Source organism: Antennarius striatus, chromosome 11 (assembly GCF_040054535.1).
Source record: "Antennarius striatus isolate MH-2024 chromosome 11, ASM4005453v1, whole genome shotgun sequence".
In the NCBI taxonomy this organism is placed as follows: domain Eukaryota; kingdom Metazoa; phylum Chordata; class Actinopteri; order Lophiiformes; family Antennariidae; genus Antennarius; species Antennarius striatus.
This window is the reverse complement of record NC_090786.1, coordinates 3,350,895-3,363,880: the sequence shown is the minus strand read 5'-3', so window position 1 is coordinate 3,363,880 and position 12,986 is coordinate 3,350,895. Positions and strand designations below refer to the sequence as shown.

Below are 12,986 nucleotides of genomic sequence, written 5' to 3'. Positions count from 1 at the left end.
GCATCAAATTGCGTGTTCCAGCCTAATTTGTGCGCGAGGATGATGGAAGAAGAAAATTAAATTAAACTGTCCGGTTTTTATTTCTGCTGATGACTCCAATGAGTTAAATTTAAAATACAGATTTGCTTAACCGCCGCTAATCTTAATCTGAGATGTTAATTAGAAACGGTTACACCGCCACCCGCTGGTCTGGCATGCCCACTGCGGCGTTAAACTTTACTTTTCACGGATCATTTTTGGATCTTTTTTTTTTCAGCAAAAACTTTTTTTCTGTGCCGCCAGCTCAGAGATGAAACAATAATCTCTCTTCTTTTTCCTTTTTTTTTGTGCTTGTTTTTAAAATTTCATCTTTTCCAAAGATTAATTTCCTATCTCAGTCAATATTACATCTACTTTCATGACCTCCAGTTTATCTCTTGTTCATTAGAGAGATTTTATTAAAACTAATGAAAACATTCAGGCGTCATGAAAGAATCTGTCCTCAGATGAAAACCCAGTTTGTTCTCCCACTTTATTATGTTATGTTGCATTAGAGACTTCACTTTTCCCATGCAACCCTCTCTAGGATGCTAAAGTGTTTACTTGGGATGAGAAATATGAGGTAACCTGACACTTATTGACCAGTAAATGGCAACGGTGCACTTTAAAATTCAAGGTTGCAACTTTATTCCCTCCTGCAAATGAGGGAATAAAGTTCTGGACTAGAAGAAAGAAACTGACGGTTTATTTTTGCATAAATTTTGTCAAATGTCTCTTTTTTTTTTATTTCCAGAGCAAAAAAAAAGGTGGAACAGAGAGAGGGAGGGAGGGAGGCAGCAGAGGAGGGGGGAAGGGTGTTTGCCCCCCTGCTGGGCTGCTGATGGATGCAGGGCTCCTGGGGTTAAGGGGAGGGCAACCAGGCCCTGGGCCAGGGTACGGAGTGGCAGCTACCTGCCGCTCATCACACACACACACACACACACACACACACACACACACACACACACACACACACACACACACACACACACACACACACACACACACACACTATTAAATAAGAAAACAAAGCATAAAAAGTATGAAGCCTGTCAGAGGAGCGGCAGATGAAGCAGTGATGGAGACAGCAGAGCCCCACCCTGTTGTAAATGCTGTCATATTAACCCCCACCATCGGGGGCTACTACACCTCCTCATCCCCTCTGGAGCGCCCACTGGTGGCCGGATCCTGCAGGACAGGCAGACAGGGAACCCCGAGGATGCGCCGGCGTTGATCTCAAGATGTTTTAAAAAGCTTAACTCTGTTTAATGAACATTTATTCTGCAGAAATCATTGAAAATTTGACCAAAAAAACTGAAAAAGCCCCCCCCCCTACTGTTCTGCTGCTCCCTATTCTGCGGTTCTTTAGTGGTTTGACCTCGTTTTCCACTACAAACACAGTCCGACAGGCTCTCCAGCCTTAAAATGAAACCCGAAACTATGTTTATTAATCCGAAAGAGCAGACTAATTAATCAATCAGTGTAATTGATCACGGTCGGGCTCGCAGGTTGTTGTTGTTTGGGGGGGGGGCGGGGGTTTCTTCTCTTTTTATAAACAATGACAGAAGATTTGCAGGTGATGCATTAATCAAATTGGGTTTTAACAGAGGTGTGTCTATGACCCGCTGATCCAATCATGAGGTTCACTTTGGATGAGGTCGTGAAAAAAAAAAAAGTCTTTCAAGGCCTGTTTGTCTTGAGTTGAGGCGAGAGGCAGCAGATCTCATATCAAATGGAGGGAGGGGGGGGGGGTGTTTTTAAAAAACGCTAATCGCCTGTAATCCTGTTAATGTCTCACACTTTACTCTGAATACACAAAGCTGTGCAGCTCCACCGTCCCAGAAACTGGAGGAATGGTTTATTAATTTATTCTAAGGAGAGATGTTCCTTTTATAAGTCAGGGATTTTCAGATTTTGGGGGGGTCATTACGCGCGGGGAAGCTCACCCACGCCCCCCCCCCCTTTTTTTTTTCTCCAAGTGTGAACCGCTCCTCAGGTAAATAGATGTTTTAAATCATGGAGGGGGGGTGAGAGAGAGAGAGAGAGAGAGGGAGAGAGAGAGATGGGAGGGGATAGTGGGGCTGGGGCTTTTGTTCTGCAGAAAAAGGGGGCTTGTTCTTAACAGATCAGCCTGCCATTTTAACCGGGGGTGTGTGAGCGCCGAACGAGAGCTTGACACGGGAGTGGAGTGGGATGGGAGCAGAGAGAGGAGAGAAGGAGCGCCCTGTCTGCAGTCCTGCCAAAGCCGAGCGGAGCAGCATCGAGCAGTGAGGAGCGGGATCACACACACACACATACACACACACACACACACACACACACATACACACACACACACACACACACACACACACACACACACACACACACACCTGGAGGAGTACAGGGATTACAGAGCAGGAGGAATCATCTGAATGATCATATTTATATAATAAAAAATAAAATCCTGCAGCGCGTTTCCCAAAACTTTTACGCACGGCTCCGCTTTCTGCAAGTGCACTTAGAGCCTGAACCGCAGCGCTTTCGGACGCAGCCTTTACTCCAATGAGAAAGCAGCATTAATCACTCCTGGTGAGCAGAACAGGAGCCCGGCTGCGATGGACATTTGATTTGATGAGGAATGTGTCCGTTGCGCGTCTGTGAGCGTCTCCGTCAGCACCTCTGACCTTCTGAGGGGGAGATTTCGGTCAAGTCTCTGGACTTGATTTGTCTTGATTTCATCCGGACTGAGCGGCCAGCAGCTCTGGGAGAGCTTTCCATCCAAACCTCCATCCAACATGCGACCCATCCCATCCAGACTCAGCTATCTGTGAGTGCTTCTCCTCCTTCACTTTCACTCCAAGCGCTCCTCTGCGCAGCTACACGGGCTGACCTAACGCCTGTTGTCCTGTTCCTTCCAGGTTCCTACACTTGTTTGCATTTTGCTACTATGCTCAGGTATGTCAACATTTTCTATTTCTTTTCCAATTTTAATATTTCTATTTTAATTCACGGGCACTGAATGAAATATCTCAGATAAATGCAAAACATATGGAATGGAAAAGCTTTTGCGCAATGACGCCGAAAGGGAGGGAAAGGTGGGAAATCATCGTCACAATTTGTGATTCGACATTGGATGGCCCCCACTGCGCCACGGGCAGCGGGTACGCACGGCCTGCTTGGCAGGTTGCTGATGAACAGACCGGCCTTGGCACAGGACGCGCGGACGCAGAGGGTGCAGAGGGAAAGCTCTGCCCCCGACTCCTGTGAAAAATGTCGTGGGGTTCACAGAAACCGGGATCCAATGTTTCCGTCGGCAAACATTCATTCCATCACAGCAGAGCGTGGCTTGAACGAAATAAGAAAATGTATTTTAAAATAACATCCGAACCGTTTTATTATTTTAAAAATGTTCTTGGAGCTGCGCCCTGGCAAATGTTCTCCTGCGCGCACACCGGTGTTTCTTTATTTATTGTTGTTATTATTATTATTATTATTATTATTATTATTTTTAGAAGTTGTTGATTTAATCCACTGGATCTTGTCCTACCTGTCACCCGAAAATTAATCAATAGATCTTAGCCATCTATATTTGATCTTTCAATCGTTTCCTACTAAAATCAGATTAAATCCAATCCACTTCCCTCCTGACTTTATTTCCCTTATTTACTTCCCTTCAGTGCCACAACTACTACTTAGATCAATTTTTTTTTTTTTAAATGGACACGTACTGATGATTGTGATGACGTCTAATTTCTGACAGGTAACCAATCAGTCCCCGCCTAATTTCACGCAGCATGTAAGCGAGCAGAGCAAAGTGACGGACCGCGTCAGCCGCAGGTTGATCCGGATCTACCAGCTGTACAGCCGGACGAGCGGCAAACACGTTCAGGTCCTGCCCAACAAGAAGATCAACGCCATGGCCGAGGACGGAGACGTGCACGGTAAGAGGAGCGCAGAACCACAGCCAGTGGAAACGTATTCATTCATTTATGGTCACTTTCGGTTTGAAGTGTTTATTATAGGAGTTTATTATCTGAGGATTTTCCACCAGGCCTTGTGCGTCTGGAGAGAATAAATACTGAAGCTTGTGTACTTCACTGTCCTTCCAGAAAATGGAAATTCTAGCATCCAGATTTAATTGAATTTCAACAAGCATTTAATTTAAAACTCTACTTAGAAATGTGTGATGTTTTTGCAGTTTTTCATAATTAAAACTAAAAATTACACAATTTCACTTCAAACATTCAAAGAAACTTTCTTAATCAAGATATTTATGAGTTTATTTATTTTGCTTTTTCAAACGTTTACCATTGTTTTACTCTAAAATGGCTAAAGCCAAAATTCTGACATAAATTAATCAGTGAAATCAATCCAGGCCTGCATTATTAAAAATGTCACACAAACCTTAACAGTTTTATCCCTCTTGTAAATCAGTTTCTGATGCAAAAACCAGCATGTTTGCTGCATTCATACCCTTCAGTCAGACAAAAGTGAAATGTCCTTATCAGCAGCGTTTCCCTCTGAACCCAGCAGTAGACTGGTTGTGATTCCAGTCTGTGCTGCCGAACAGGCTGGGAGAAACTGTCCGGTGGATTGTAGATGGTGCTGTTGGGGATCCTCCAGAGATCCCGCAGGTCTGGAAGAGCCATTAGAAGTCATCTTAGTTCTACCTCCTGAACATTTCCTGCATAGCGCCTTCTCCCCCTCTCCACCCCCACCGTTAAACCCTCTCCGTTCAGCCACTCAGAGCTCTGCGGCTGGTTCGGCCTGCAGGTTTTTTTTGGGTTGTTTTTTTTAAAATTGTGTTTGGAGGAAATTCCACCAAGAAAACACTCATCCATGAAAATACCTCCCGATAAGGGGTGTGTTTGCGCTGCTTTGCTGTCGCAGGATGTAATTTTGTCATTGTGTGGCCTCAAAAAATGAGGGTGCAGAGTTATTCAGGTCACCTGGAGTCATTTTGTATGAAATGAGAGAGGGGAATGTTAAAGTGTGAAAGGGGATGTGTGTGTCCTGCGACTATAAGTCAGACATGCTGTGGTTGATCAGCGGCTGGGTGCCCGTGGAAACAGTTTGATGAGATGATGAAGATTAAAGAGGAATTCATTGACCATCAGTTTTCAATGTTCCAGCTCAATGAAAAGAGATCTTGTGAAATTATATCCACAATGCTTAAACGTTACCTCTATTAATTAGTTTATGGAAACGTTTAAAAAAAAAAAAAAAAAAAAAAGGTCAGACGTACTTTGACTTGTTCTTGAGACAACCAGATAAAGACAGTTTTATCTGTGAGGTCAGTCTAGATTTACTTGAAGAGGAAATTCTTGATGATCCTACCAGGATGAGACACGTGGTTTTATAATATTTAAAGAATTTTAGTCTGCATGAATCCCCAGGAATGGTCCCTCAGGTTTCAGTATGTGTGTGTGTGTGTGTGTGTGTGTGTGTGTGTGTGTGTGTGGGTGTGTATGTCTGAGGAGATAGAGTATGCATGCTTAGAAGCACGCTCAAGCATTTTGATGCTTCTCTGTCCAAGATCACACCTTTTGCTGACGACACTCTCCTTTCTTTAGCCAAACTGGTGGTGGAAACGGACACCTTCGGGAGCCGAGTGCGCATCAAGGGAGCCGAGACGGGCTTCTACATCTGCATGAACAAAAGGGGGAAGCTCATTGGCAAGGTGAGGAGAAAAGTTCACCTCAACCAGTAGTAGATGAGGTGAAAGGTTGGCAGCCTCGAGGTAGCCGAGGTCAAAATGTCAGTGATAGAGGAGGGTCTGCTGTCAGAAGGTTTCCTTTTTGAGCCCTTCTAAAACATTTACGCCTTGATTTTGAATCAAAAATCTCTTGCAGCTTCCTCCGACTTTAGATGACTTATAGTGTTTTTAGCATGTTGCTCTGGCTTAAGGTGTGTGTGCACGTTTGGTTTTGAGATGCTAACGGACAATCCTCCCTCCTCCTAGCATTGAAATATGCTGGAGTGTAAAAGTGTGTGTGTCTCACTGTGACAGCTAATAAACACAGCCTTTCTGAAGACACACACACACACACACACACACCTCCACCCACCCAGCACCCTGCCTCGAACACCATCTGCCCTTTTAGCTACCACAGCCAGTCAGTGTGTGTGTGTGTGTGTGTGTGTGTTACTAAAAGAGAAAGCGTGAACACAGTGTGTGTTTAGGGTGCATGCATGTGCACACACGTGTACGTTGATTATTTTTAACACTCCATTCATTGCTAAGGCTAGGCTAACACCGCTAGCTGACCTTACCGTACAGGTCGTGCTGCATCAAACGGGCCCTAACCGGTCCCGACAGGATGTATTGATGGTTATTCAACTCCAGCCGACCCGGTTGGGTTAAATTTAGCCACAAATGAAACGGGAGATCAAACCTTGCGTGAAAGTGAAACTTTTTGGGGGGTGCTGATTAAGGGCTGCTGGACGGTTGGTGAAGGGGGAAGAAGGGTCATCGTTTACTGTCATCCAGCTCTCTGTGATCTGTAATGACTGTAGCATATGCTGCGTGTATGAGGGGAAGGGTGTGTGTGTGTGTGTGTGTGTGCGTGTGTGTGTGTGTGTGTGTGTGTGAAGGGGGTAGGCTGCACAGGGAAACCTTGATACATGTGATATTTCCCATCTGTAAATCTTCACGGAGGAGTCGCCTCTGAGCTGTTGTCTTCGCCGTGTTTCCGCAGAAAAACGGACACGGACGCGACTGCATCTTCACCGAGATCGTCCTGGAGAACAACTACACGGCGCTGAGGAACGCTCGCTACGAGGGCTGGTACATGGCCTTCACCCGTCGAGGGAGACCGCGGAAAGGCTCTCGGACGCGTCAGCACCAACGCGAGGTCCACTTCATGAAGAGACTGCCCAAGGGGCAGCAGCCCCCGCACCCTAGCCACCACCATCCGTTCGATTTCGTCCACTACCCCTTCAATAAAAGGACTAAACGTACGAGATACTCATCGGAGCGTTGAGGAGGGGAAGGGTAGATGGAAAACTGAAAGACAGGAAGCTGGTGTACTGAATTCCCAGCGGCCATGACACTCCTTCTCTTCCCCGAGAAAAACAAAACAAAACCTAACCTCAAGACATTTTTATACTGAGGATTATTATCTTATCTTGTAGTTTGACGTCTATTTTTTTCTCAACTTGAAAAAAGGAAAAAAAAAAAAAAAAAAAGATTTATTTTTGTACTTCAGACTTGGTATTTGGTCTCTGTTAAAGGACAAGAAGAGTCTCTTCAGATACGCTGAACTCATTATCGGACTTCTGGGAGACTCTGTGTTGTTTTTGTTTGCTTCATTTCGACCGGTTTGGAATCTTGGTTTTTTTGGACTCCAAAACCTGCTGCTCAAGGAGACTTGAAGGGCCCTGATTGGCCGCACTGCCAGGGAAACGCTGCGTTCAGAGACAACAAACTGTCAAACACTGCCTCGGAGAGCGAGGGTGTCGGTTAGCGTGGCATTAGCGTGTGGCGGGAAGAACCCGCGGCGGCGATGGAGCTTCGTGCTCGACGACGCCTTTCTTTTTTTTAGACGGGTGGAGCGAGTAGAGCTTTATGAACTGCGTCCGACGGAACCATGTGGCAGCTACGTTTGTGACTGTAATGTTGATTTGTTCTAAATGCATTGAAGTGTACGGAAGCCCCCCACCACCACCCCCCCTCCGACACACCCGCTAACCCTCCACCTCTTGTGTTCTCGTTGGACCCTGAATGTCTCTTTTTATACATATATAAATATATTTTTATTTGAGGATGTGTAAAATAATTTTAAGGATGGAATATTTATTTAAAAATGTGTAATAAATGTACATTAAAATACTGATTTTAACATTTTTATTTGGTTCCAAGCAAGCATGTCTGAATTTAATTTGAAGAACCCCTCCAGTGGAAAAGTTTTAAGCATTAAAATGTCCATTTGGTGTTTTTATATATAATATGTCAACTACAAGAAATTCATGAAACAAGCACTTGTTTCAGATTGCACGAAAACCAACAGAAGAAAAATAATTTAAAACAACCTAAATTTCAAGCTTAGTTCTGGTCATGAATAGTTTCAAAACATTTACTTGAATTTGTCTTTTGTGAGTAAATAAATTAAAAAATAACCTAATTGTCTTTCAGTCCCTCTGAAAAGAATTAAGTTGATGGAACTTTTGCAAAATAATGGGTCAGAACCCACGGACAGAGTGTGCAAGTAGTCATGGGTCTGGGTCGGAGGCTACGATTAGCACGCTAATACTCCAAACAGGCAGTTTCCTCATCAAAGTATTGGATCCCAAAACATTTCTTCATTTATTTTTCTAATTCTGGACTGAAGGATTGTGGTGTTTGCTGTCGGTGTTGGTGTTCACCGCCGCCAGCGACACCGCAGCTCATTTCTTTACCCTATCTCCTCTTCACAGGAGATAATAGATTTTACAGGTCTAATCATTTGTTCCCAGCCTGTAAATGTTCCATCAGAAATGGATTTTGTTAAAATTACCACATGGATTTCCAGGAAACTTGGTGGAATCCATATAATAATCCAATTTTTGACGTACTTCTCTTAAATTCTAGTAATTCTGGTCGAAGACACTCAAACCAGAATTAATTCTTCTTCTGGTCTCATTTGAAGATATTTCATCGTGGTTTTCAGTTTCCGTATTCACCGTCTTCACCCGTCGTGTCTGAGGTGACCAGAAGGGAAACGCCGGGGCCCTTTGGTTTGGCCCCACATGAAACCTGACCAGGGAAAGCTAACAGGGTGGGTATTCTTAGTCTGATCCCAACAAGGATAACAAGGTCATTTGAAGTCATGAAGACCCCCCCCCCACACACACACACACACACACACACACACACTCCTCCTTTGTAGGAGATAGCAGCGTCGGAGCACTTTTCTGTTGTGGGGATGATACCGTGTTTGGTTTTAGGCTTTAACCTCCATCGCGTTCTGTAACTCAGCATCTCCACTGTTATTCTTTCATCTCTGCCTCTTAACACCCCAGAGTTTAATCTGATTGGACGATCCCAGCAGCTGAAATTGACTTGTTATTTGGTTCAGCCCTGTAAAATGAAAATGTTTTCCTTGAAATTGATTTTAAAAAAAAAAAAGTTCAGCTCTCACGCTGCAGATTTTGGAACGATCCCAGTTTAAACAAAACTGGACAAACTCACGTTGTTGTTATTGTTGTTGTTGTTGGAGGTTTTTTATCCACATGCTGAGCTGTATAATAATTTAATTCCAATGTGTGGATTCTTCCAATGGATGAATACCTTCTCTGTCTAATAGTAGTTAATCGCATCCTCCGATTGGATGAGAAGGAAATCCCAGATGTTGTTTCGACAATCTGAAGATGATTTCAGCTAATTTGGAATTAGCTGCTAACTGCAACTGAACTTTAAAGTATTTATGATTAAACTTGTGTCACAGTAGAAACCAGTAGTGGAGTATATGAGTGAGTCGTACCTGCAGGAGGAACGACAGGTGTGACGTTTCTGAACATTAAAGCAGGTGCATGTCGGTCCGTGAGGGCATGCTGGGAAATTAAAAACGCCGGTAGCCTCGGTTTTTATGTTATTGGGTTTGAATGTGAGTGAAGTGATTATTTAATTTTAAGAGTTTTAGAGTTTTTTGCTGAGTTGAAGGCAAATTAATATTTATTTCCTTGCAGATAAAGAGTGAAAAAGAGTCATGTTTTATTTAAACTCCTCTGATGTGAATTGTTTCAGCGTATCGTAGTGTGTGGGCAACACTTTTTATTCTTTATATGTGAGAACATGTGAAATCTTCCCCACATGTGCTCCTCATCACGTCTCATTTATCCTCACGTCAACTTCATTCTGTGTATTAAACAATCTTTGTCACGATAAAAACATTTACAACCTTCCTCCCTGCTGAGAAGAAGAAATGGATGACTTCCTTTGCCAGTTAATCCCAACCAAACCCGAAGCGCTGAATTAAATGCTCTTGACAATACTTGACATTAATCTTCTTAACTCTTTTCACATTGGATTAGCAGAGGGACCCGTCTCGTCAGACTTCCCTTATAAACTCAGACGGATCAGTCAATTACAGCCGGTGCTTTGTGACGACTCAATGATGTGACTGGATAGTAATTGAGATTACAGATGGTGGCAATTTTGATGCTTTTAAAGCGAGGATATGTGTTATATGATTAAATATTGCCATTCAAATTCACGAATGCTATTAGATTTTGTGTAAACTGATTAAATTAGAGCCCTAGTCTGCCCTCTCCAATATAGCCCCCCCACCCCACCCTCTGCCTGTAAAGTCAGAGTGAACCTCAGAAGAACTAGCTTGTGGGAAAAATCACACCTTTTGTGTCGCCAATCCTGCCATGCAAATGCAGAGCAATTCCGGTCCAGGAAAAGAAAAAAAAAACGAGGGTAATGCTTTCATCCGTTTTATTGAGGCCCGGCCATCATCCTTAACCCCGGATAAACAAACAGAGCTACCTTCTTCATTTGCTTAGGGAGCAATTTAACCCCTGCCTCGACCCCCACGGTGCGGGCCGTAGAATAGCAGGGGTGACCAGAGAACGTGACCCTGCCTCCTTAAGCAGCCTCGAATGCCACAAGCCGACACAGAAGCTGCTCCCATCAAAAACCACTTACAACGTCCTGCCACTCGTATAGCGCCGACCCTTTAGCGCCACGTCCCTGACCTTTGATGCTCTGAGTCAGACCCTAATACAAATCGGAAATTTGTTGGTTTGGAATGAATGTTACCCCGCTGATAAATATGTTTTTTGACAGGAGGGTGTCTAGACTTATTCAGGTCTTCATGATTCATCGCTAGGTTCTTAAAATTCTTTTGTTCAGTATATTTTTTTCAACATGTTACTCTAAAAACCATTTGATCTCGTGTTCTGGATCTCGAAAGATGGAACATAACATAGGATTGATCAGATTCTTTCAAGCTATAAATATTTATTTATTTATCCCTTGATAGCTCACATATTTGTTCGTTTGTATATTTATTTATTTAATGTCAGATTTTGGTGTCTGGATTTCATAATTCCAATCAGTGAGTTGAATTAACTGAAACCTGCACTGTCTCCCCCTTCTGGCAGTGACCGTAACTACACCAGGCATGATTATAACGCCATAGACTCAGCCGGGCCACAATTTGTCTTATTGTACTCCATCACTGTTTATGATGTGGTGATGAAACAGGAAATGGGTCTATTCAGCAGGTCCAGATCTACATTAGACAATAAATCTATAAATATATTAGTTTCTTAATGGATGATTTTTTTTCTGAGGATCAACAGAAAATGTTTAAAATATCATAATTTCCAGGAAATGTTTCAAAAAAATTCTTTATCCAGCTCTCTATCAGATAATCAGTGAGTTTTGTCAGATTCTCTGTCCTTCCGTCGAGTTTTGAGGAGATTTGATTCTGCAAAGTTTGAACAAAGGTGTCCGGAAAACAGCTCATTTCAAGAAAATGAAAATTTTGTAACCTGATTGGGGTGCGTATGAAAAAAAATATGATGACATTTCTAGTTTTTCTTTTTGCAATTTTCAAGTAATCTTGCATGAATTCCTTTCTGACTCTTACCATTAAGGCATCGTGGACACAAATCAGATAGCTATCCAATCTATAATTTTTCCCACATTAAGACACTAAATTGGAATGAAATCATCCTGACAATGTGAATCTAACCTGGTCACCACCTGTCACATGATTCTTACAGGTCAGGGTGAAGGTACACCTGTGCAGCAGCAGGAAGAAAAATAGAATGTTCATTTCTGAGGAGGATTTAACTTTGGAATTATCCGTTGTTTTGTGTGGGATGAAGCTCTGACTGGTTTTAACACTGTACTGGACTGGGCTGCTCGCTGCCTCCTGTGTCAAGATGTTCAGATATACTGAGATGCAGTGAGGTGGATTCTCAATCAAAAATGACAGGCAGCCCATTAAACCCCAAGCCCCCATTCAGCATTATCAACAAAAGCCACCAACCCCGACTCGGCCGGATAATTGAAACGCAAACAAGTGATCAAAGCGAAGCGGCGTCTCAACAGTTTCATTGTGTATGTACGGGCCTTATGCGAGACCTGTTGACTTTTCCAATTGGAGCTGTAAACTTTTGTTTGTCCGTGCATTTCCAAGACTGATTGTCAGTCTGATCTGAACAATTACCAGCTAAATGTGTTTGCCAGCTCAGGCAGAGCCCCCCCTCCCTCTTTGCTGCCCTAAAAAGATCAAAAGCCCCCTTGAAACACCCCCACCACATCCCCCAAACATCCCCTCTATTCCCCATATCCCTCCTCCCGACCTCTTCATTTCCTTTTAGTCATGACAGTTCAGCTGGAAAGCCAACCATAAATGATTTTTTTCGACGGCCCAGTGTTTGGGACATGGCCTTGTTGAGAGCCCAGCTTTCAGCGAGGGGACATGTCCCACACAAAAGAAAGAAAGAAGAACGATCTGCATATTGTAATTATGTGTGGTTGCGCTCAGCTGATCAAAGAGCTGCAGGGATGTCACTCGTAACCGAAGACTGGAGGACCCTCGTGACGTGAATGAGCACAAATTGATGCTACTGATGCTAAATGGTTAAGCGCCTCACAAAATGTTATAAGGTCAATCAACTTTTGGTAGTCATTTGACCGTGACACAACTTTGGCAGTTATAGTGGCTAAACAGGCCACAGGGCCGAGGCGGTCTGGTGTCTGTCTGCAGGACGGGCTTGAAGGCCGATGCTTTTGTGTGACAGTAATAATGTTTTAGTCAATTAAACTATTTTTACTTAAATCCAACTAACGAGTATCGGGAACTGATGCCAGATGAGAAAAAATTTGTATATTTACTAGTATACCAATTATATTTCCTTCCCCCTTTCTGGGAGTGAAGTTCAGTGATGATGAAGTTTTCACGGTTTATCAGTTCTTGTGCAGAATAAGTGTCTAATGCATGGGGAAAAAATAAAATAAGTGTATTTTTTCTTTTTTTAAGCTCAGT

The 12,986-nt window shown here is 43.3% G+C and overlaps 1 protein-coding gene across 1 annotated transcript; it reads left to right on the top strand.

The window, feature by feature from the left end:
- Window positions 1-2,680: 2,680 nt before the first annotated feature.
- Window positions 2,681-7,085, top strand: fgf8a (fibroblast growth factor 8a). The gene is made up of 5 exons (XM_068327631.1): window positions 2,681-2,827; window positions 2,919-2,955; window positions 3,761-3,941; window positions 5,574-5,680; window positions 6,699-7,085. The coding sequence occupies exons 1-5, from the start codon at window positions 2,796-2,798 to the stop codon at window positions 6,981-6,983; spliced, it is 642 nt and encodes a 213-aa protein (XP_068183732.1). The 5' UTR covers window positions 2,681-2,795; the 3' UTR covers window positions 6,984-7,085.
- The last annotated feature ends 5,901 nt before the right edge of the window (window positions 7,086-12,986 follow it).